Genomic DNA, 26,631 nt, shown 5'->3' with positions numbered 1-26,631 from the left:
GAAATAAAAGGTCTAGGTCTAATAATGAAGATGGAATGTTGTTTTAGTTACAAATAGTTAACACGGAGGAGTGTCAGAAAATTGAGATAACTTCTGTCATACTCACAGGTTTGAGATCACAGTGAATAATGTTTTCCCGGTGCAGTAATTTGAGGCATTGCACTAGAGAGTGGGCAAACCGTCGAATTAAGCTCAGACTAAAGCCCTGGTAATTGTTCTTCTTTATCAGCTCATACAGGTTTAGGCTAAAAGATAACAAATACAGGTGATAAAACCATTATTTTTCAGCAACATATACTACATTAAACTTTTATTATTAGATATTAAATTGTAGGTTACAGTTTAGAAGAGTGTTGACATGATACATTCTACAGCTTTGCTGTCTAGAACAACTATTAATGAATATTAGGGAATTCCTTTTCATTCCACAAAGTGGCCATCCATTTAAAATGGATCCCAAGTGGAGTTTTTTAATTTGTCATACCTGCTGATTGATTATTCTGGCAAATATTATGTAAACAATAACAACAACAGATATCAGAATGATAGTGGTCATGACAATGTTGACTATGATGACAAAATATTGGTGGTGGTGGGGTCATGGCAGCAACAGTGGTGATAATTCATTACTTTTGTAAAAGAATTATGAAGTGCACAGTTTTCTTTACATAAAAGAGTCACATCAGGAAACATTAATTGATATATGACACATAAATCATATATGCTTGAAAACTTTCTTTCCAGGATCACAATAACATTTATTTATCAGTTAATCACAAAATCAGTATTATACATTGTAAACTGAATTAGTACTGAACTCATATTGCGGATGAGACACCTGGTGTTGTATTTTATCATTCTTTGTAAGTTGTTGCTATGGCAAATAACCAACTGCTGCTTTCATATTCAATATGACTTGTGACAGACAATACTCATACTTTGTTGTATGTTAATGTAGACGCAAAATTATAATTACCACCCCTGCCTAGAGTGAATATGGGAGTCAGAAGAAGCAAAATTTTACACAAAAATTGAGATAATTTCTCAAGTTTCTGAAATATTTTAACTTTATGCCATATGATAAAATTTGACAGTCTGTGTAAATATTCGGTCCAAGAACACAGATTTTTAATATTATAAAAAAGATAAAAGGTAAAGTTATCTCTGTGCTTCATTAAGCACTATGCTATGAAGGCATATGGGGGAGAGTATGAAGAGATCTATGTATTCTTGACTTGGCACTAGTTGGAGGTGAGTGGTCAGCTTCATGTTCCAGCGGCTTTACTGCAGGGGAAGAGCCCCTGGTACCAAATGGATAGGAGGCTAGGTGGGCCCCAGAACCAGTCTGGATGACATGGAGAGGAGAAAAATCTTGCCCCATACCAGGACTCAAACTCTGAACCCTCTAACTGTGCTATCCTGGCTCTTTTCAGAAATGCTAATTTAAACTAAATAAACAATGCTCTTTTATAGAACCTCATTATAAAAATCTCCCATAAACGTAAAGTAAAGCTATCCCTGTTACAGGTAGTGGAGGCCCATAGGGTTGTGAGATGTTGAGGTTCCCACATTTTCTGGACAACTGGCTCACAGATGGCAGTGAGGTTGTCAGCCTTATGTGGTGGCCACCCTTTACCCCCAAAAATATTCCTGGTACTCATTTCTGTTAGAGGCTGAGTCGACCCCAGGGCCATAGAATGGCTGGAAGAATTAGGTCAATTGAAAAAATCCAATGACCTCACTGGGACTTGAACCCGTGGCCTTCAGGCTTGCAGCATAGTGCCTCAACCAACTATGCTACTGCATGCCCCAAATCTCCCATAAAATGAAGATAAGTTTGAAAATATGTTAGTATCCAGAATTTTGATATGTGTCTATGTAGACTTTGCTCTGTTTAATTAAATGATTAGGGATTTTACTGAAAGCTACATTTGTAGTCACATTTTCATTTACTATTTTCAGCAACTCTAATATGAATTTTAAGTATCACCTCACCTCATGAGCTCAAAGCTTATGCAGAGATGATTTCTGAAGTAGAAGTATCCTAACATGTGAATGATATTATGAGAGCCATCTTTATCCTTCTTGCGAAGATGGTCCAAGATCCTGACTTCAATAAGTGCTTGATGATGAAATCTCTTCTTATTCCTGTAAAAAAAATAATATTTTAACACCAGTTTAAGATTATAACCACTTACTTTCTATTATTTATCTATAATGTCACCTTTCTAATGGATTTTTGAGTGTATATGCTACATACATGGTGTTCTAATCTATCTAGATGAATTTTCTTGAGGATCAGTTTTACCATCCTTTTGTCTAAAAACAGGATGCAGCATGTCACTTGCTAGAAAGTGGTCACAGGTGGATTTTCTCATGCAAGCAATCAAAAACAAAAGTCCAAGAGAATTTCTATGTGAACCCACCAAAAATTGAAAATCAGACACCATACAGTCATTTACAACTCAACTGATGCTTCAGTGGAATATACTGGCTCCATCTTCAGGTTTCAAACGTATATGCCAAGCAGGAAACCAGCATGAAGCAGTCAGCAAGCAAGCCCTTGCTTGGCTTGCTCTTCAACCCTGAAGATGAAGGCAACAACCTTCCACAAAATGTTGGCTGAATTTAAGTGGTTTTATATCATAGAAAATAGAGTCCTTCAGAAAATACGTTGATTACTGTATAAAGTGCTTAATAGTAACAATATCAGTAAGAGCCACTTGTCTCCAGATTCTTGGTATCTTTTTGCTGAACAATGGATATTTCTTTGTTCCAAAAAAAAAAAAAAAGCAAACTCTGTGGCCTGTAGTCTGCAAGTGAACTATATCAACAGATCGGCCGCCGCTTGTCGGCGAAGTTAGTGCCAATTTTAGCAAATAGAGGCTGTTGCGTGGTCAGCACAATGAATCCCCACGGCCATTAATCTCGGTTTTCTAGACCGGAGCCGCTATTTCCTTGAAGTAGCTTCTCAATTATCCTCACGAGGCTGAGTGGACCCAGAGCCGCTACTTCTCAGAAAATCTGGCAGTGCTGGGAATCAAGCCTGGGACCTCTGGGTTTGTAGACAGGATCTCTGATCACTAGGCTACAGGCCACTTCTAGGTGTTTCATTTCAATTTCTTTGTTAATAAAATATAAATTGTCGAAACTAAAAATGTAACAATATCCAGTCATAATGAAAGTGACATGAAAATAAAACTCTCTTAATCAGGCACTGTGTTGACATATAAACTTCTTAAACAATGAAATTCCTCAAATTTGAAAGTGAACTTTACATTTTGCAATAATGTTAAACCAGTGTTTTGACTTACAATTTTAATAGCAACAGTCTTGTGGCATCTCTAAAGATGAGCCACTATGTATTTCAAATAAACCTCATTCCAAAACTCACCTAATAATCTTAATGGCTATATGCTGATTGGTTTTATGATCTAATGCACGGATGACCTGGCCAAAGCTGCCTTTCCCTATTACCTCAAGGATTTCATACCGATATGATATGTGGTCATGGAGGACCTGGAAACCAAATTCAAAAGCATCAAGTTTTATACCGTTAGTCATAGCCATTAGTCATAATTGAACAAATTATACCTAAATTAAATGCAGCTTGCTATGCGATGAGATCAATTAAGCCTTTTATGTCACAGGAAACACTGAAGATGGTTTACCATGCCTACTTTCATTCTATTATGAAGTATGGATTAATATTTTGGGGGAACTCTTCACATAGTGTAATAATTTTTAAAATACAAAAGAATATAATTAGAATCATTACAGGATGTAGAAGTAGAGATTCATGTAGAGAATTATTTAAGAAATTAAAAATTCTACCTCTTCAATCACAATACATATTATCGCTTCTCTTATTTGTTGTTTACAACAAAGATAAATTCAAATTAAATTCTGATGTCTATAACATGAATACTAGACAAAAATATAACTTCCACCTACCCTCATCAACTTTATCAGTATATCAAAAAGGAGTCTACTTTACTGGCATAAAAGTGTTCAACAATCTGCCACAAAGTATTAAAAACTTGGGCAATGATACTAAAAAGTTTAAATCAGAGTTAAAGAATTATCTACATGCTCATTCCTTCTACTCTTTAGATGAATACTTCAATGTAAATAGAGAATGATGTAAAATTAAGTTATATTAATTTTTAAGCTAAAATTGCCTGTACTTATGTATGTAACCTTTTGACTTGTTCTGTATCCAAAGGTACTAACCTGCTTAGGATTTACAGAATGTAAATAAATTCAATTCAATAAAATTATCAATTACGCTTTCCCCAAAATCAATTGATTTATGAAAAGGCTTAGAAACTGTAATTATTGTTCTCCCCTGTTATACATAAACCCTGTCATTTCCATTTCATCTTTTATGAATTATTTTCAGAGATCATTAAAAATCATTCAAGAGGTTTATAATTAATTTCTGATGCAAAAGAAAAATCAAAATGCTATCAATGGACACATTCTGAATCATGAGAGTTCATTACATTCCGTTTAGTAGAGCCTCTATGATACAACAAGCTCCTTGGCTTTAGTCCTCAAGCAAACTACACCGACCGAGCGACCACCGCTTGTCAGCGAAGTTAGTGCCAACTTTGGCGGATAGAGGGTGTTGTGTGGTCAGCGCAATGAATCCCCACGACTGCTAATATTCGATTTCTAGACCGGAGCCGCTATTTTCTTGAAATAGCTCCTCAATTATCCTCACAAGGCTGAGTGAACCCCGTTCCAGACCCACTACTTCTCAGAAAATCTGGTATCGCCGGGAATGGAACCCGAGACCTCTGGATCTGTAGCAAGGAACTCTGACCACTAGACCACAGAGGCGATTCTATGATCCAACAGTTCCATGAAATATGCTCTCCTGTAAATTATACCAATATCTGAATCCAAAGTAAAGCTGCATTATATTCACAATAACTGCAACTTTTCAGGTTGAGTTTTCTTTCTATCCCTGTCTCAACTTACAAACCCTGAGTATACTGCTGTATTATTTGGATGTTACTCACCTTATTATAGCTGCCATTATCATCATCAAATTCACCATTATGTGGATCTCCGTGGATTTTGCATGCATCAAGGCCCAAATACCAGATTTCTGGGTACACTTCCACTTCAATTCTTTCATATTCTGTGAGTCTGCTGCCATAGTACTTCAGTGCCTCTGGAAAGATTAAGTACAAATGTTTTACATTTGTTGAAAAAGAAAAACTTTGAATATTTGTGAGACAATGTTACTGTTACTTGTACACAGTACTTCTTACTCTGCTACATGTGTCACAAACGAGGCAGTATATTAAATGTTTCTGTCAACAAATGACAGACATTTAAAATACTAAAAATAATATGCTCATTTTAGAAAGTGAGCGACAAAAACCAACATGACATTATCTGTCACTGGATTAGTTTCTTAGGTGATTTAATCTGTTGAATGTTTTTTTTGTAAAAAACGTATGTATGCCAGTAACCAATGGTGTATCATTTCATACCATCAGCAACAATATCACTGACTACGAATATTTAGAGCACCTTCCTAGTTTTATGGGGCATGCTGTAGCGTAGTTGGTTGAGACACTATGCTACAAGCTGGAAGGTAGTGGGCTCAAGTCCCGATGAGGTCATTGGATTTTTCAATTGACCTAATCCTTCCGGCCTCACTATGGCCCTGGGGTCGACGCAGCCTCTAACAGAAATGAGAACCAGGAATATTCTCGGAATATTCTGGGGGGTAAAGGGCGGCCGGTGGGTAAGGCTGACAACCTTACCGCCATTTGTGAGCCGACTGTCTAGAAAATGTGGAAATCTCAACATCTCACAACCCTATGGGCCTTCATGGCCTGTGACAGGGATACCTTTACGTTTTACTTATATTTATTTCCTAGTTTTACTTTGAGAACGAAAATGAGCAACATGATGTAAATTTTACGCCTTACTATGGCAAGCACAACTTGCGCGTAAGTGGTCATACTCATTCATGTACATCACAAAAACAAAAAGGGGGGGGGGAAATAAAATGACTGATATAGGGTACAGCCTCATCATAATAGCTAACAAACTATCAGACTTTTAACTAACTCCATGAATAGGTTCTTGAGAACCTAACAGTCATTCACTTAGTCAATATATGTTCTGCTTTTTGTAAGTCTCAAAGGTTCATAACCACGTTCACAAGATCGCCCCCATTGGCGCCTATCCTAAACATACTAAATAGGCAGGAATAGAACAATATTATATTTAAGCATCCTGTTACACTCTGCACAATGTATGACACAAACTCCGTCATAAGTGCAACAATTTATTGTAGTTCTTTCATCCTCTTTTCTTCTACACTACATGTTTCGGCCGTAAATGGCCATCATCAGGTGTATACTCACACGAAGCTGTTACACTGCACGTAATTTAAAATTTAAAAACACCAGCTTTCTTAATTGTTCATTTCTCCATTGTTAATAGGTCCCGATATATCAGAATCCCCTTGCTGATATTTGTCAGATATGTATAAAATCTTTGTTAATTTACATATGTCAATTTGATTTTTTGAATTTTGGTATTTTTAAAATCTTCAATTTAAATTTATTTTTTTTAATTTTATAATTTTTTTAATTTTTAGTTATATCGGGACCTATTAACAATGGAGAAATGAACAATTAAGAAAGCTGGTGTTTTTAAATTTTAAACTACGTGCAGTGTAACAGCTACGTGTGAGTATACACCTGATGATGGCCATTTATGGCCGAAAAAAGGTAGTGTAGAAGAAAAGAAGACAAAAGAACTACAATAAATTGTTGCACTTAGGACAGAGTTTGCCATACAAAGAATAGCACAATTTGGTAATCGAATAAGGGCAGCCCCTTACTCACTCAGAGGGAATTTGATATTTTGTTTTGATTATCTGGATACTTATATTTCATCTGATGCTGTTACTTGTTCAGAGGTAAAGAAAAAAATAAAAAGGTAAAGCTATCCCTGTAACAGGCCATGGAGGCTCATAGGGGTTGTGAGATGTCGAGGCTCCCATATCTTCTAGACAATCGGCTTACAGATGGTGGTAAGGATGTCAGCCTTAAGCGCCGGCCACCCTTTACCACCAAGAATATTCCTGGTAGTCATTTATTTAAGAGGCTGAGTCGACCCCGGGGCCTTAGTGCGGCTGGAAGGATTTGGTCAACGGAAACAAAAATCACCTCATCGAGACTCGAACCTGCAACCTTCATGGTTGTAGCATAATGCTTCAACCAACTACACTAACCCATGCCCCACTTGTTCAGAGGGGAATCCAAAAAGTGTAGGTGTTTCTCTTTCTACCATTGCCTCACCATATCAATATTTGGGAAGAGGTAGACTTAGCATAAGCAACAGTTGTGCTTCAGACTTTAAATCACAGTGCTTTATGGATCCACTGCCTCACATGAATATACATTATTTTTTAAAAACAAACTTACATTTTCTTGAATAGAAAACAAAGAATTTTTAATTTACTAGTCTGTAGTCCACTGCCACTGATAAAACCCATTTGAAGTCAAATAAATAATAATAAAATACCAACAAATTCATATCAAGTTTCAACTGGTAGTATTAGAAATTGCATGGCACTGACTGTCACAGTGCAGAAGTGTGCCTGATCAATTATAACTTGAAAAAGTGTGAGATGCTACTGTCTGAAAAATGGTACCTCAATTTTGGATAAAAGGCCCCTTAAGTAAGTAAAGGTATCCATGTAACAGGCCGTGGAGGTCCATTGGGTTGTGAGATGTTTAGGTTTCCACATTTTCTAGACAATGAACTCATAGATGGCGCTAAGGTTGTCCGCCTTTCACTCCGGCCGCCCTTTACCCCCAAGAACATTTCAAGAATATTCCTGGTACTCATTTCTGTTAGAGGCTGAGTCGACCACAGGTCCATAGTGCGTCTGGATGGATTAGGTAAATTGAAAAAATCCACCTAATCGGGGTACGATTCCGCTACCTTCCGGCTTGTAGCATAGTGCCTCAACCAACTACTTTACCGCGTTCCCCTTATGAAACCAGTACGGAAATTATCTAAAAAAGTAATAAAACGATCAATAACTGATTACACGAATTCTCAATTGCTCCCCTTCCGCCGACAAGACTGGAATTCCGGTTTGACTAGTAAGCTTAAATAAGCCATATCTGTATGTCAATATCCCTTACGAACAGATTATTTTTATGAACTCGGGCACTACGTTAATCGAGAGGTCGTATTCCATCATCTCGTACACTACATGTGAATTCCGATACATCGATCCACACTGGATCTTGCTCTAAATGATAAATGATGATAATTGTACAAAATGTTTCCCCCCGGGACTTCTTTCCAAAATACACCTCAACAGTGAAAAATTACAGTTTCTATAAATCGCTTCTTTTGAAGTGCAGATTGTTCTTACTCGGTGATTCGTCTTTTGTTCCTACATTCACAGTTCAAATGTCCTTGATCCCACCAGTACGGAGGGCAGTCTAGTGGCAGAGTGCACAGGTAAAATTTGTGTGCGGGTAGTTCATGAGCTCATGAGTTCGTGTTTAAATATGTGACATATGTCGAAATTGATCTAAACAGGTGTCATTTTACGGAACTGTAAATGTCTGACCTATATGTGTAAGTTGGGTAAGAGTTATGAAAATAAATGATTCTTACCAGCAGGTGTAAGTGGTAGTCGACGTCCGTGCGGATCGAGTCGTTGCAAAGATGGGCTACTGTCCAGAACATTATTGTTATTGTTGCTCGTATTGGTGTTATTGTTATTGAGCACTGGGAAGCATGCAGACACTGGTGTGGGAGCAGCTGTTGAGCTAGATCTTGATGAATCCTGATGCTGCTGTTGATGATGATTTAACCGTGAAGCGGATACAGACACGCTTTTAAGGTGACCGGTGCTACCCAAAGCCGGCAACTTCTGACTCTGTGGGCACGAAAACCAAGGTATGAGATGTCGTCTGCTGTCCATATAAGCCTTCACTGACATTTTCACTTTTATTCTTTATTGGATAACACTGTTTTAAATGTTGGTAACGTCGTTTTCCTTGTGTACTCTTGCACCCATGTAAAAAATAATAATAATACTATCGGAAGTTGTATGACTAGATAAGGTTAGGAATGCATTGTTAGGTGAAACACATTCAACAGGAACTGTAACTGTTTCGTCTCTTTCACTCGAAACGCACACTGCAACTGAACAGGATATGCTGTGAGTAACAGTAAAGAAAGCGTTGGACGTGTGGGGACATGTGGGGAAAACTGACTGAGGGGAAGAGGTATGTAGAAAGAGTAGGGATTGTATTAGCGTTGTCTAACACCGCACTCAGAACACTCCTGTTAAGCATGACGCGCTAGTCATGTGTAACGTAGTCTTTAAGGAATTCCCGTTATACTGTTGAGTGAGCCCATCAACACTCTGTGAGTGACAGGTTATGTCAAGTGAGTATGACACGTAGGAGGGTTGTAAGGATGACTTATCACAGGTGGAATTTTTTTGCTTATCAACTAGTGCAATGAACTCAGTGTACATGCGACAATTGTTACGGGAATCAGCTTACAGCCTAACTTTCTCAGATTTAAGTGAAATTCGTGATTTTGTAGGATCTAGAGACAGGTCTTGCTTCAAAATAGTAGTTCTTCATTTGTCACAGTAATTCAACAGCAAGAATAAAAAAAAGCTAGTTTCTTAACAATTTTCTTAACTGCGGTTCTACATAATATATCAGACTTATTTTATGCTTATTTGATAACGATGAGCGTTTTCCACTGCTATATCACAATTTAAAACTTGTCATGGCTTTATTTGAAGCAAATTGTTTAAATTGTGGATCTTGTTACTTAAAAAGTAGTTTTATGTTTTAAGAATATTGTTTCCACGAGGTTACTGCCTAAAAATCATTAATATTATTAATAAAACAAGGAACATTACACATCTTACACTCACAGTTCTTAACTCTAGGCAACTGCATACAGCTATGAGCACAAGATGAATAACAGAGACTTATGTATCTAACAAGGCTCTGTAGGCATAATGCTTATTGTGCATTTGCATGTGTTGGCTTACATTTCAAGTTATTAATTTTCAAAGCTTTCAACCTTTCAATTACTTACTTTTTACGCTTTTTATTGTTTAAATTCGTCCCGTGGCTGTTCTTGGTCGAATTTTTATTAAAACATCTGATAGAGAAATCCTCGTTGAGGTTTCAGGTGAATCATGAAGCTGAAGAACATCATACCCACCAAAAATGTTCATGAAACCTTTAATTTCGTTTACAATTCAACAGTGAAAATGTGTAAATAACATCACCTGAGGATGACCTTATAAGGGTCGAAACATGTAGTGGAATATAATTGATAAATTATAGTTGCATTGACGGTGGAATTTGTATTATTCGTCATGTTGGTTTGGGCCGAATCCAGTAGTGGCCGGAATATAGGTTTGCCTGTGTAGGGTCACTGTTTATGCTGGCTCTTGTTGCCAGTCTCTCTTCACTTCACATGCATTTGAATCATGGATTGCGGCAAAGTAAAGTGAAATTTCAAAGTTGTTTTCTCATTCTTATACCGTGTAGTTGACCTACCTGAGAAATATGACACTTTCTTGAAAGAAAATAGAATATTGGTTCACTGAAAATTATTTCTGAACTAAGTGAATAGCAGGAGTGTTATGTTTCATGCAATCTGATATAATTATAAAATTATTAGGAGATAATGAAAATGAAAGTTGTTTTTATCTAAAACATGTAAGATAAAATTGCTTGGTTATTATTGCTGTGAATGCCTTGTGCTTCGTCCTCCAAAACAAATAATACCTAACAAGATAAATGAACGCAATTTCGCCTTGTTTTTACGACTCTTATTTATCTAGTGGGTACACCGATCAACCCCAAATATAGGGGGTTTCAGTCTGTTCTATTTTATTATTCACACCAACGCCGTATCCACTAACATTATATGTTCTCTGAATGTTTGAATTTTCGCTGCGCCTCTTCAAAGAACGTAAATATGCAGAATAACATTAAAATAACAGTGGCTTAGGTATCAATGTAAAACCTGAAACAACAAATTAAATGCTTGTAAAAGAAAGTTGTGCATGTCAGTGCTTGAAGAAAAAACTAAAAAAACTCATTAAGGTTAAGAGCCTATGGCTTGCTGCTGAGTAGCAACGAATGTGTGCATCTATAAATCTTACATGAATGCATCCTCGTGTTTTGTGAAATCATTACCGATCTGTTTTATGGTGACAGAGGAGGAAGAAGTTTTGTTGTGCATATGCAAAGATGATAACTTTCGAACAAAGAAATCAGTAATTACGCCAATGGATAACCGGTTTCAAAACTCAATAAAAGATTCTTCCAAAATATTTTCAAGTAAAAATTTTAACAGAGTTTTGCATTTGGATAGCTAATAAAGTGCAGCTGATCTTCAAGCGCGTAGTGCCCTTTGACCTTTACAATATTTAACTGAAACTCTCTACTAATTTCTTTGAAGAAAACGATTAAAATATGTGCCTAAGGCTTGATGATGTTTATATGTTACCTGTTATTTTCGCACACGATTTGCATATGTAAGATGTCATTTCGTCTTGCTTCTCGAATAATAAATATATTCTGTCACGTGGTTAAATGATCACATTATGAGTGTTTCATTACCGCTACGATATAATTTGCCCTTCAATATACTATGCTTCTTCGTGAGGGCCCTATTTTAAGATCTGCTCGAAGTGTATAGGCCACACCATTTTGCTTATACAGCACATCTGCTGAAGAGATCCAAATAGTCGGTTGTATAAAATAAGTAGGCCGGTCACGGTAGCCGAGCGGTCTAAGGCATGTACTGTCTTCGCTCGCTTGGAAACCGGGATCGTGGGTTCGAATCCCACTCAGGGCATGGATGTTTAGTTTGTGTGTGTGCGTTTTTCTGTGTTTGTGTACAGGTAGAGGCCTTGCGACGAGCTGATCACCCGCCCAAGGAGTCCTACCGAATGTGTAAGATCTAGAAAAACCGAAGTGAACGGAGAAGTTCATGGAGGTAGGCCTAGGCCCACTGGGGCTGTAGTGCAAAGGAAAAAAAATAAGTAGAGAGTTTAAGAGTGTGCCATTACACGGAAAAATTATAAAGTAGAATGCTTGTAGGCCCTATTACCAAGTCCGTTGGAGCCAGGGAAATTCTGTCGGTATAGCACATTTAATATAATTCTAGGAAACGTTTTCTATTCCGTTAACTACGTCTGATTCATCAATAAACGCCTCACGACGTATTTCTCGGATCCCTCCCGCTCATATCGCACATTCACGTCCGAGCAGGTTTTCATCAAGGAAATGGGAAGTACGGAACCTGAATAGAATATCATTTCGTATGGTTTAAGAAAAAGAACTTTGTTATGAGAAAATTGCTACAAGTCTAGTTAAAATGCTCCCTGGAAACATGCAAAGTAGTTTTTGCTTCACTTCATTGAGCTGTAAGTCAGAAGACTATAAATAAAAATGCTGAAAAATACTATTCGACTATCTTGTATAAATATAGTAAAGAAATTGGGTTTTACCCTTCACCTCACACTAGCGTCTAGTTTATCTATCCATTGAAAATGTATAAATTGGTTTTATGCTAGGATTATGTGCAGGAGTTGGAGAGATGAGGGATGCCCACAAAATTTTAGCAGGAAGATGTGAAGGATGAGATAATTTGTGAGACGTAAGTGTAGATGGAATGATAATATTGAAACGGATGGGAAGGAGTCGATTGAATTTATGTGGCGCAGAGACGTGTCATTGTTGAGTTCTTGTTGAGCGAGTTTTAGCTTCTCAAGAAAGGCTCTGGTCTATGAAGTTTAATAAGTGGCTTTATACGCGCATGTGCAGTGCAGATCAGCAATGCAAGGGCGACGTTCTGGCTACATCTACCTGCATTAAACACTGGAAGAGAATAAACTAAGAACGGAAAGTCCATTAGCGATGAAAGCGAATATGTACTTGAAGCGTGTAACTGTTAAAGTCTCCCACACAAAGACCTAGACTGGTAACTTCCTATTATATTTACAAGTGCGTGGATGAAGACTCACCTTGCGGCTGTCTACATTATTCATGTTGCTTCTGTTCTCGGGTTGTTACACCGTGTGTTTGTGGGCGGTGCTGCCGACCTTTCGGAGGTACNACATTCTACACAGTTTCGACTATGAAGACGGTGGCAATATATCACTCCGAAACGTCGGCAGCATCGCCCTAAACCACACTGTGTAAACAACCCAAGAATAGAATTAACATCAATAATTAACTGCCGTGAAACCATAAAGTTAGTAATATTTTCAAGATATAGGGGTGACTAGGACGGGATTTACATTGATGACTCGATTTATTGCCCACTTATACACACCACTCGAAACTACAAGTAATTACAGCGCTAGCGCTGATCTCCACGCTTTACAAATCACCCCAGCACCCGTTAAGACATTTTCCAGCCTGCTGTGTCTACATCAGCCGTTCCCTGGCAACGGCTTCTAACAGTGGAGCTCCCGTGCATAACTCAGCTTTCAACTGACAACTAACCTGAACTCCCAAGCTGGCGACCATTTCACATCAGTCTCCTAATATTCTCTTCACAGGCTGAATTTAAACTGACAACACTCAATCGACAGCTGGCAACGTCAAAGCCAAAGTCACATTGCGTCTGACGCTCAGTCAGTCAGTAAGTCTTGGTGTCCAGCCCCATCTTGGGCTCATGATCATATATTTATTACTGTTTGACAGTTACGGTCTTGCTTTTGTGGGGAGCCCTCTTTGTCTAGAGGGCGGGTCTGTCTTCTGTACATGCTGCTGGCATTGTCAGCGCAGTCTTTCTCGGCTCTGAGTCCCTGGGGACTCGCTACCATATTTTACTGTCTCAGATTTGAGGCTTCCCTTTTCGTTGTCTCTGCGACTCGCCGGGTCACGGTGGAAGCATTGGAACCCGCCTCCACACGGGTAAGCTGGCCACACCCCAGTTGTCTTCAAAATAACTTCTCGGCACGGACCATGCAGGAAACACAGAACATCTACTATTATAGATACGTGTTTACCGCGCCGTTGCTATCGACGAATCACAGAAAACATTTCTTCTTCTATTGTTCCCTGCGTGTATGTTGCGGGCGTTACCTAGCAACCGCGCTGTTTACAGAGTCACCCCTTAGCAACGGGTCTATACATCACAGTAGCTATATTGTTTCCAGCCTTTACTCTTCGTGCATCCCTGCAATTGTTAGGATTCTTTACAAAGCAAAAAGAAGCATTTGAAAACAAGACACGCAACATGACACAACAGGAAGGAATACAGCCTGCCATCTCGAACACACATGTGCAATGGGTGTTGCGCGTGACGAAAATGACAGGTTCTAGTTCGGATGATTGGATTCATTAGCAGCTTGGTTACACACGCTTTTAATTACATTCAAATTACAGCGCTAACGCTGATTTACACACACTTCATAATTCACTGTCACACACACTAGTCCTCTCTTGGTAATGGATCTCAACACAGAAACTAGCGCTTCAGATCACTCCAAGTATTACATATAATTAAAGTCTTCCAATCACATGCCAAGTCTTCACACCGAGAACTACCTCATTGTCATCTAAACTCTCAGACAATTAAGCACTCTGAAATACTCTGAAACACTCTAAATGAAGCCTTCAAATCATCCGTTTTGGTCTTCTTCCACCTGCGACTGTCTCCCACCGAGAACTAACTCTAAGAGCTCGCTCCGAGAACTGACTTGAGCGAAACCGCACTTAAAAATCTCAAATATTGCAATCTGTTCAAAAAAAGTCAAAGTCAAAGTTACTTTGCGACTGGCGGTTTACCTCAAATCAGTTCGTCTTGGCGTCAGGCACCTTGAAACCCACGACCAGACATTTTTTCAACTGAATTCTTGCGGTAATAATCCTTATGTAACATTATCTCTGACGAGAAGATGAGTTTGTTTCTAATGAATACCCTTGGCCTTTCGTCAAGAGTATATTTCTCACACATAACATGTTATTGAAAATTCTCCCTTTTGAACTACACAAAGTCCTCTGTCAGTACAGGCCTTACAGAACATATCATGCCTAACTTACATTTAGTCATTTGAACGGTTGTAAGCTTGACCACCGTCAAGTTTAAGCTTCTTCTTCAATTAAGATTTTAACATTTATTGTAATTTATATTTCACTCATATCATTTTGTACCATTGTATACTCGTATACTTGGAAGTTTAGCACTGTGACTTATGTCACTGTGTGACTGTGTATTTAACATGCAATTCAATAACGAAAGGTTTAATGTATTTGCCTGATGATGGCCTTATTGAAGGCCGAAACACGTAGCAACGGTATCTTCTAGAGCTGCTTACAAGTGTTATTGAGGTTGTGTTGTGACGGTTTCCAGTAGGAAATAATATATGATACACAACAAGATGCATTCATTGAAAATTGTACTCGTATTGTTGCTTTGCGTGTGTTCGGTCGCGAGGTTTTTAATGGTCAGTTACCTAGCAACACTGTCCATCCGCGATGCATTATATTTAGAACCTAAGCAATTATACAGAAGACAGCAATTTCCTCATCCATAATTTTTAATACCTGATGATGACCATGTTAGTCGAAACATGTAGTGTAAAACTTTAAAGTGAATAGTTTTTAATAAATTTTATAGAACATTAATGTCGCACATGAGACTTTGGAACTAACTGATAACTAAACAAAAAGAACGCCTTGTGAGTGGTCATGTCTGTGCGTCAGTCCGTGTCCATGTAAACTGGTATCAGCGCCTAAGTCGTTTAATTTTATATGATTTATACTAATCTTTGTCTGAAAATGTCGATTTTCTGCCAAATTGACTCATAGCAAAGTGCTCTTTGCTTTCAGCTCTAAATGGGATATTTTGTATATATTATAAACCCTACATCATATTATGGTAATATTCGGTTAGAGGTATTTCTATAATGTTTCGATGTTTAGCCATACTGATCAATTATAAAGCATTCTTTGCACAATGTCATAAATGGACTACAAAGAGCGCTGTTGCGAATTTTGTGTTAGGGTCGAGTATAACCCTTTCCAGTCTCCCTACCTGTTGATGCTGAGAAACTTATGAAGATGTGATTATTGTTATGATTTATAGAGAAGTGAGAACGAATAAGTTTGGAACTTTTTAAAAAGTCAAGAAAATGTAGACTGTGAGGATAACCACGTTAAGTTATATTTTTGCCAAGGTTGACAACATCGGGAATGCACGAAGAAATTCCGCATTTACTCAAAGTAGAAAAGTGCACATTTGTAGACATGCATACAACATTGTATATGTTGTTACATCTCTCCTGTTTTGCATGCAAGATGTATCTAACGTCTAATTTAAATCTGCATAGCTCATTATGCGTTTCAATTGTCTGCGTGACTCTACTGATATGTAGAGTTTTGTCACGTCACTTAACGTAGGCTATTACTCGAACTTGCTGAAATAATCTTTGTCTCAGACAGTTGCTGAATTTTCTTAGAAGTTATATTATTTACCATTAGATTTGAGGAAGGTGTATAATTATGGATACATGCGCTATAATTAGGAGGCCAGTTCAAGTTTGAAGAAGACGCCAGGGTTCTTTGAAGGTTCTCAGAACTGTGTGCTCTTTATGTACAAACCATAAATCCGTCGAGATTCCTTCCTCTATCCTTCATTTAGCACCATGGGTGTAATTCATGAATATATAGGCCCTATGCACCTTACACCATCTTTACGGATAGCATTCCTTTAACTCCTCTGTTTAAAACTGTTTACGTCACGCTGGGAAAATAATGAAGATAATCGCGAGAACCGTTGCGTAGTATTTAGGTCTCTTGTTCCGCATCCGGTGAGGTACCCGATTGAAATCTCGGTCGGGTTGCACGGCTCTTCTCAATTATGATTATCGTGACTTTTCTCAGTACCAGAATAGTAAGTGTTCTGGTATTCTGAGTTATGACACCGCTTAGTCATGTAGGCGGATGTCAAAGTTTCGGAAGAATATGCTGCCTCCATATTCAGGGTTTAAGTGTGCCGGTTCAGGATACACCTACAAAACTACACACCAGAAGACCAGAATCTCAATGGCCGTAAACACCTCAAAATTTATGCCGGAATAATAGATTGAAATAGGTCACGTTCTATTTATTTCACGTAATTTCAAATTAATTATAACCATATAATTATCCCTCGACACTATATAACCAATCTGTTGAACAAACGTGGTTAAATAAACTAGAAATGAGAGTGGATAGATAAGCTTAGGACTATTTGCTTCTACAGTTCAACGCCTCGCAGTTTTGCTGCAGAATTATTACAGAGCATGGCGTCATCATCGACTGGTACTATCCCAGCAATTGAGTGGATGAGCTAAAATAACAAAATATGAAAACTGAAATAGAAATACTCGTACTTGCCTCCCCAGTGGAACAAAACTCTGCCTTCTCAGTGAGAAGTGGATGTGAAATTCATGAGCCATCATCGTCGGTACTGCTTATTAGCCCATTTGCATGACAGTTCCTCGAAACATTAACGGGTAATGCAAGAGTTGTGGAAGAAGCGGAGTGTATACTATTGTGACAAAGCCTTTAATTAAGGGCAGGATATCTGAATTTTTCAAATGGCTATCAGAGAGTTAATCTGGAAATGTTTTTTTTTGTCCATCTCCATCTTCAGTGTACAAATGCAAGCAGCGCGGGAAAAGGAAGGGTAGAGGGAACCAGAGCTCCGTTCCCTGTGTCTGTACCCTCATTTTCTGCGGGGCTTAGTGTTATAACCTGAAGATGGAGGTAACTGATCCCTCCGAAACTTCGGTATCTACCTACAAAACTACAAGTCATCACATCCCTGAAGAAACAAATATTTATATTTACAGCAGTGAGAACTTAACATTTCACAAAAACTGTCCTCGAGTAAAATAACACCACAAAGTTTACGAGGACTGCAAGCTTTTAGAATATGAGACGAGACTCGCTCTCGTACACATCAGCTTCCCATCTCTTAATATTGCATAAAAATCCAAAGGCTATAGGGCCCTTTTGAAACACAAAATTTTCGGGAAGATTTCAGTTCAGATGAATTTCAACTACATGTTTAAGTAATAATAGGGACCAGAATCGCGATAACAGTAACTTAGAACCTGGTATCGATGTGAAGCATCACAGGCAGAATTGTGTCTACTTTGGGAAACACTATGAATGCTATGCCTTTTAGAATTCCTGGAGCGCTAAGTGATTTCCCTTACTTCATGCTTGTTAACATTAGAAAAACCTAGCATTCCGAATGCTTACAAACTCCACAAGCGAACTATACCGCCCGAGCGTCCGCCTCTTGTCAGCGAAGTTAATGCCAACTTTAGCGGATAGAGAGTGTCGCGTGTTCAACGTAAAGAATCCCCACGTCCGTTAATTTCGGTCTTACAGACCGGAGCCGCTATTTCCTTGAAATAGCTCCTCAATTGTCCTTATGAGGCTGACTAGTCCCCGTTCCAGACCCACTACTCAGAAAATCTGGTAGCTCCGAAAATCGAACTCGGAACCCGAACCTCTGGATCTGTAGCCAGGAACTCTGACCACTAGACCACAGAGACGGTCACCGAATGCTCACAAAGCCTCATAAATTTGCGTAACCACTAATAACAAAATATTTGTAGGTACAGTAAACTCCCGTTTAACCGTGGGTGAATTATCCGGGGGCTTCGTTTGGAGAACTGACTTGTGTATCGAATGTCAAGAGATAAACTCAATGTGAAGTTGCTTTTAGAAAGAAACGGATATAAAAGAAGGGAATTTCACTTCGAAACTCGAGAAGGCTTTCTTTGTTAGGTTTTTATTTTAATTTATGTAACTGTCAAAGTGGCTTCTTAGAAACTGCATTTATGTTTCTACAACGGCACTGGAGTTAAATAATTGTATCTGTTGTTCTATAAATATCAGTTCACTCTTTAGTTACATTCTTTTCTTGTATTCTTTTTTCTGTTTATCCAGTGGAATTCGTTTCCTGTCCACCATGGATAACCGGCAGTCTATCACATTTGCACTGCCGATCACAGTGGCAGCGCGGCGAACGAACTGTCTTCGTTCGCTCGGACGCTGGGATCGTGGGTTCGAATCCCACTCCAGGCATGGATGTCTATGTGCGTTTATTCTGTGTTTGTGTTGTCCTGTGTGTAGGTAGAGGCCTTGTGAAGGGCTGATCCCCCGCCCAAAGAGTCCTACCGACTGTGTATAGGGTTACGAAACTGGAAAAGCGGCCAAGGTCCAACAAGGGGCTGTAGGTCCATATACACTATATTTGCACCCGTGGGGTTTAATTAGTACACTGTCACGATGTAGCTTTGTGTTAGACCTCCTAGTTGAACCTCATACGACAAGTCTGCGTTTAATGCCAGTCCGGTCCTACTTCGTGTCATCTAGAAAGCACATCGTAATAAGATGAAATAACGTGCGTGGGTTACATTGGCAACAGGAGTAAGAGTCTTTTGTTCTCTAAGAACATTCACTGGATCGTTCACCCGACATACCTCGGTTGTGGATCAGGTTTGTGAGGCCGATGGCTTGAACTAATCAGATGTCAGCGTTGGCCACAAATGGACTGTCGGTTAAAAATGAGAAGCTTCCTTTAAAAAAAGTGAGTAGTTTAGGGACGATTTCATACAAAGTAGCAGAGACTCACTTCATTGTTTATTGGAAGTGGTGTGACCAGGAATTTTTTACAACGAATAAATGTAAAGGAAACTAATGCAAATAAAAGTAAAGGAAATACAGCCGAAACTCTGCTTACGAACTTTCAGGGAACGACTAATTCGAATTTACGAACATTGAGCGGATTATTAAATTGCGACTTAAAGTTCATTTAACGAACGCATTAGTACATTTAGCGAAGTCTTATGAAAAAAAAAATGAATTCAATTTACGACTATTCCACTTACATACATAATTCAAAGAACACGTTATGTTCCTAAGTTGCTGTAAACATAAAACAGATACCAAATTCTATGTTCCGTTCTCCCTGTTTCCTACCTGCTCCATGCTGCTTTCTTGCTTGGCTTATTTGTCTACTCCGAGACATCGGTTGAAATTCAACGGTCTACGTGGCGTTATATCCCAGACGAAAACTCTCCATAATCACAGCTGTGAACAACTAAAATCCTAAAGATGATATATTACTTTAAGTGATTAATAACAAAAGTATTTAGCGTGAACTTACGTTCCCAAACTAGCAAGAGAGGGAAGGTTGCTCCAATTTTGAATATCCATATTTTAAAAATGCGCCATTTTACATATATCATTAGCTCAAATGTTCTTTATTGAAATCGTATTATTGTATACGTAAAACCGGACTACAAGCTGCAAGCTACAAGCCGGAATGTCGCGGGTTCGATTCCCGATGAGGTTATTGGATTTTTCAGTTTACCTAATCCTTCCAGCTGCACTATGACCCTGGGGTCGACTACCCCTCTAACAGAAATGAGTACCAGGAATCTTTCTGGGCGTAAATGGCGGTCGGCGCGTAAGGCTGACAACCTCACCGCCATCTGTGAGCCGAATGTCTAGAAAATGTGGGAGCTTCTTCCTCTCACAATCCTATGGGCCATCATGGCCTGTTACTGGGATAGCTTTACCTGTCATTGTATATCTTTGCTTAATGGAGTATATTAAATTCTCTCTGAATCGGAAGAAGACTGAACAGAAACTATTACATTATAATCAATTTCCAGAATGCAAAGTTGCCACACCAATTGGGTTCAGATTCGAGGCCCAGCTAGTTCATAAATAGAGTATATTTTGTAGGAGATTTTCCTTGTCCCTTTCGCCCAATCTGTAATCCTTTTCCAATTATTCATTATCGTTTATATTCTTAATTCTGTTCGGGATTCGACACTGCGCCATTTTACACACATACAGAAGTAAAAAAAGGTAAAGTGTCCCTGTGCTTAACTAATTAAGTACTACGCCATGAAGGCGTATTGGGGAGTGGATGTATAGATCCACATTTTCTTGACCTCGGCACTAGCTGGAGATGAGTGGTCAGCTTCACGCGCCGGCCGCTTTATCCCCAGGGAAAAAGCCCGCGGTACCCAATGGATAGCAGGCTGGGTGGGCCCCAGAGCGAGTCTGGACGACGTGAAGAGAAAATTCTTGACCCTACCGGGACTCGAACTCCGACACCTCGGTCGTCCAGCCCGTAGTCAGTCGCTGTACCGCACGCGCTATCCCGGCTCTGTGTCTACAGACCTTGGATTCCGACTCGTTACCCCTGACGCTGCCCAGTCAGTTGACAGTCTAGCAAGGCTGGTTTCCGTCTATTTTGCAACATTACCACAAATGTTTCCACAGTCATCATGTTCGCACTTTCATCAAAGCAAACTTTAAAATATTTGGAGGGGGAGGAATATTAATAATACACGTATTACAACAATCAAGTTTCACATATCCTACAATACAATGACTCATCACTTAGTACCATGGCATTGAATTACATGTGTGTGTGTGTGTGTGTGTGTTGTTGTTTTATATTTCAGACTACTTGAACTACGTCTGCAAAAAGACCAGTCATCACAAAACACATTAATGTTCGACACAGAACAAGGCTAGTTTTTCTTCCACCTCGAAAGTTCTGCACGGCCATCATGCTGGTGTGAATTTAAAAATGGTTAATAAGATAACACACACATGGATGTAACATGAATCGCGTCTAATGCTTTTTTATTTTATGGAAGGTAAAGGTAAAAAAAGGCCGGCCACGGCAGCCGAGCTGTCTAAGGCATGCACTATCTTCGCTTGCTCGGAAGCCGGGATCGTGGGTTGGAATCCCACTCAGAGCATGGTTACCTAGTATTTGTGAATGTTTGTGAGTGTGTGTGTGTGTGTGTGTGTGTGTGCGTTTTTCTTTGTTTGTGCACAGGTAGAGGCCTTGCGACGAGCTGCTCACCCGCACAAGGAGTCCTACAAAATATCTACGATTTAGTAAACCGAAGTGAAACGGAGACTTTCACGGAGGTAGGCCAAGACCCAAATTTGGGCTGTAGCGCCAAAGAAAAAAGGTAAAAAAGGTAGCGTCCCTGTGACTAAGTAATAAAGCATCACGCCAAGAAGTCGTATGGGGAAGTGGACGTATGTCTATGGATGTTAGTAAGCTACACGCCTAGGCCGCTTTACTCCCAATGAAACAGCCCCCGGTACAAATTTAGTAGGAGGCTTACTGGGCCACAGAGCCAATCTGGACGCTGTGCACAAGAGAAAATCTCTTGCACCTGCAGGGAGCCGAACCCCGATCCTTCGGTCGTTCAGACCGTAGTCGTTATTCTGACTGAGCTAGTATAGAAACAGAAACGTCGATAAAAATGGTCCAATTCTTGACAGAATTTCGAACTGTTACATAAAAATGTCCATTTAAACACTGTGGCCATAAAAATATAAATTATGATTTGGGATAAGTAAATATAATGGCAAAGCTTTATGGAGCCATCAGTCACATAATTTTGGTTCTCAGACTGCAGTTAATGAACATGTGGGTTATGAAGTTAAATATTTCTGATTGATGTTTGTAGGAACCCGTTGCGGATCTGCATGAATACACGATTCTTGTTGACAATTAGTCCTTCATTACACTTTGGTTACTATACAAACCTCCTGCTTGAACAATGAAACCTCTGAATTTTGTCAAGAGAGTGTATTAATGAGATTCATATGATTTGCGATTATGTTCCCGTACCACATTAACCAGTTGGTCTCTGTGACGAAGACACATTGTGTTCTCTGAGATCTAAATAATATTGTACTTGCGTAAACCGCAGGCCGCGCCATAGCTCAAGCGGTTAGTAGCTGGCTTCCCACCGTGGCGGCCCGGGTTCGATCCCGGGGTCTGGTCAAGTGGGATTTGTGGTGGACAAAGTGGCGCTGGGGCAGGTTTTCTCCGAGTACTTCGGTTTCCCCTGTCAATCCTCATTCCGCCAATTGCTCCACAATCACTCTCACCTATCATCTGGGGTTGGTACAATAGGCCAGAAGTAGCCGCAGTACAAGGGAATTAGTCCCACCCAAATAGCATTAAAAAAATAGGTCAACCGCAGGCTTCAGCAAATTAAAGGAAGTCAGTGGACCATCGTACCATAATTCACAGGGATCAGAGAAGCAGGTAAAGGTAAAGCTGTCCCTGTGCTTAATTAATTAAGCACTACGCTATGAAGATGTATGGGGGAGTGGATGTTTCCTTGACCTCAGCACTAGTTGGATGTGAGTGGTCAGCTTCACGCCCAGACAGCTTTAACCCAGGGGAAGGAGCCCCCGGTACCCATTGGATAGGAGGCTAGGTGGGCCAGAGAACCAGAGAAGAGATAATTCTTGTCTCTACCGGGACTCGAACTCCGACTCCTCGTTCGTGCAGCCCGTAGCCAGTGGCTATACATACCCCGCTATCCGGCTCCTACCAGACAAGCAGAGAAGGAAAATATAGCCTGCTTGAAATAAAAGGAAGGAACTTAAGAAGAAAAATGATAGTTCCAGAGTCAACAAATCGAAGACATTTCTATTGGTATGATATCAAACGTAGGACGAAAATTGAGATATATTCTTGAGAAAGAAATGCAGCAAAACAGGAAGACTGAACGGAGGAAAAGAGATTCAAAGTGACATGGATGATACAGAGAAGCAACGGTGGGTTAAGGGAACTGCAAAAAGAAGACAAGAACAAGAATAACAGAATGAACTGCTGGAGTCAAATAGAAGCTCAGTACACAGTACAAAGGATACAGCACACACGTAACATCGGAACGCATACAAGCCCACACACCACCAAGAATGACGACTCCCATCCACCGGTAGAATTGACAACCAACAACGACTTACGACAATTTGAATTAAATTTTAAATAATTTAATAGTGATTAATCCAAACATAAGAAATCTACTGCGGGAAAAGTGATAATTCCTGTGCTGCGTATAGCCTATTGGCATACTCAATTATTCTGCATGTTTATGTTTTTATACGACAACGAGTGCCGTCGTAACTAAAACCTAGGACAAGAATACGAAACATACATCTGTGAATAATACAACTGAAAGTGAACATCAAACCAGCTTAATTAACAGTGTCTCCTGCCGTATGAAAAGTGCCTCTGATGATGGTTTTAATTAAACCGAAACATGTAAGGCAAGAATAATAAAAGTGATGTGACCTCTATTGCCGCACTGGACGGAAAATTCTATTAACTTTCTAATGTAAAAGTATCCTTGCAACAGGCCGTGGAGGCCCATAGGGTTGTGAGATGTTGAGGTTTCCACATTTTCCAGACAATCGGCTCATAGATGGCGGCAAGGTTGTCAGCCTTAGGCGCCGGCCGCCCTTTACTCGCAAGAACATTCGAAGAATATTCCTGGTACTCATTTCTGTTAGAGGCTGACTAATTTGTAACATAAAAGGAAATTTGAAAATACCAGTCGGTATAATGAATAACAGATCAACTGAAAACGAGAGGGGGAAACATCGTTGTCTGTGGTCCTATATCAGAAAACAAATAAAGCCCAACATAAATTTAACGTACGTAATTGTGATTGACCCTATGGAATTAGAGTGTAAAGACGTGGATTGCATTCATCTGGCTCAGGATTTGGTCTAGCGGCAGGTTTTTGTGAACACGTTAATGGTCTTTCGCGTTTCATAAAAGCACAGAATTTCTTGGTCAGCTGATTAACTACCGAATTTCCAATGAAGACCAGCCTGCACCACACAGTATGTTATGGATGAACTTCATACATCAGTACCAACGTTCGTATCGTCAGCTGTACTTCGCCCGGGAAGACTCCAAGTACAGAAGTTAATTTGATTTAACGTCAGGAAGCGTTTCGAACTTAATTATGAAACTTTAGCGTCCAAGAAAGACTTTTACGCGTACGAATGACTGCATCTTCAGAACTTGTCTTGTTTTACATACTGAAGTTCAAAATTAAATTACTTCAACTAGTCACATTTTTTGTTTCAGAAATGTGTAACAAAATTACTCTCTGAAGAAATAATTATGTGTTAAGTAATGTATTTTGTGTCCGCTTTGCGTTTTAAGAAACAAGAATCGATTAATCATTGTACAGATAGAACAGCGGACATCTGACGAGATTCAGAGAACAACCCAACCACTCCGCACAGTTAAGTGTGCTCTCAAAGAGAAAAGTACATTTTATTAGCAAAATATCGCAGTTATTCTTTTTACCTTATAAAGATTCATGCAGGTTGCATTCTAGCCTACATTCTTACAGTCGCTTCTGGCTCATATCACAAATCTTGTTCACCACAAAAGCAGGAGAGCATACGTGTTTGAAGTCTATTTTATTTCCATATTACAAGCCTTGTGTGGTATTATCATGCTACCGTGTGTGTGTGTGTCCAAAATAACTTTTCGATTAATGGAATTTATGGCACTTGGTGCGAATGTCGTCTCCCTGGAGGTCATTCGAACTCTGTGTTACTTTAATTGTCTCTCTGTAACGACACCAACGTGGTAACTATGCGAAATTCTGAGGTAGCGCCATTTAATATGAGATTCTGAAATAGAATGTGTTCAGTTGTTATTCAGTATAGGGAGACTACTAGTCTATTGTACGTCCCCCTTTAATTTCTACTGTCGCCATACCCTACTGATACTGGTGCCCGCTATCTCCCCTTTCTGCCAGCGAGGTCGGCCCTCTACTGGCATTGGTACCCGATAACTTCCCCATCTACCGGAGGCATTGGAAACGACTTGGGCGGGAAATATTTTGCCTGATTTTGCTCAGAGGTCTCCTAGAGACATGAGGATCTTTTACGTGCCGTAAATCTATGACACGGGACCCACGACTTAAAGTCCCTCCCGGAGGACTTGTTCCCTGAATTTTTCCGCCCTTAAAAATTCCAGGACCTCCGCCGGGTTTGAACCCGCGTACCTTGAGTCATGAGGTCTATAGTATGTGTTCATAAATCTTCTAAGAACAGTAACTTCTGTTCAGATTATCTTCTTCTACGATGTAAAATGTGGTTCCACCGAAATCGATATGAATTTTGTAAGGATGCCAATTAATGAGTATGTAAAAATTTGGTATGGAGATAAATCATAAAGAGATCAATAAACGTGTCTTTATGTAATGAAAAGTACAAATTTCGCGGCAGTGTGAAATTGAAAATGTAACCGCTATAATGTAGAATTTCATAATATCGCATCAGACTTCTATCTTCTGCGATGTAACATGTCGCCGCCATCTTAAGGGCTGAAGGGTAAGCCAAGCAAGAAACCAACATGGAGCAGGGGACAAGCAGAGCTCTGATACATATACCTTTACAATCTTGTATACAAGACAGTGCTTTGTAACTTTTTGTGTATATTGTGTATAGTGTATCATTGCCAGAAATTGGTGATAAAATTTCTCAGCGAACTTTTGGGAGGTAGGATATTACGGAGCGTCTTTGTATGATAGGTATTATTTCTCCTTCACTTTGGGGAAGTATCAAGTTCGGATCCTCGACTGATTAGATTGACAATTTTCTTAGTTTCTTTCTTTCCCGCCAGGACAGTATATTTATCTAGTATAATGGATCTTTTGATTTTGCCGGTGTTATCATCCACCGCCCCTCATTCGGC

The 26,631-nt window shown here is 39.4% G+C and overlaps 1 protein-coding gene and 1 long non-coding RNA gene across 5 annotated transcripts in view; one reads left to right on the top strand and one right to left on the bottom strand.

Moving 5' to 3' along the window:
- The window catches only part of LOC111871683 (dual specificity tyrosine-phosphorylation-regulated kinase 4), a 559,052-nt gene that overhangs the window by 10,494 nt on the left and 521,927 nt on the right, over nucleotides 1-26,631 (bottom strand). For all 4 annotated transcript variants that reach the window (XM_033754350.1, XM_033754351.1, XM_023864948.2 and 1 more), the window contains 5 exons: nucleotides 8,674-8,938; nucleotides 5,028-5,182; nucleotides 3,395-3,519; nucleotides 1,996-2,148; nucleotides 107-245 (listed from right to left, as the gene is read on the bottom strand). In XM_033754350.1, the coding sequence (XP_033610241.1) occupies nucleotides 107-245; nucleotides 1,996-2,148; nucleotides 3,395-3,519; nucleotides 5,028-5,182; nucleotides 8,674-8,938 (837 nt within the window). The remainder of the gene's footprint in view (nucleotides 1-106; nucleotides 246-1,995; nucleotides 2,149-3,394; nucleotides 3,520-5,027; nucleotides 5,183-8,673; nucleotides 8,939-26,631) is intronic.
- Nucleotides 8,891-26,631, top strand: part of LOC111871684 — a 217,935-nt gene continuing 200,194 nt past the window's right edge. Inside the window, exon 1 of the long non-coding RNA XR_002844082.2 lies at nucleotides 8,891-8,958. This is a non-coding gene — a long non-coding RNA (uncharacterized LOC111871684). The remainder of the gene's footprint in view (nucleotides 8,959-26,631) is intronic.

Source organism: Cryptotermes secundus, unplaced genomic scaffold (assembly GCF_002891405.2).
Source record: "Cryptotermes secundus unplaced genomic scaffold, Csec_1.0 scaffold262, whole genome shotgun sequence".
NCBI classification, from domain to species: Eukaryota; Metazoa; Arthropoda; class Insecta; order Blattodea; family Kalotermitidae; genus Cryptotermes; species Cryptotermes secundus.
This window is presented reverse-complemented; position numbering and strand designations above follow the sequence as displayed.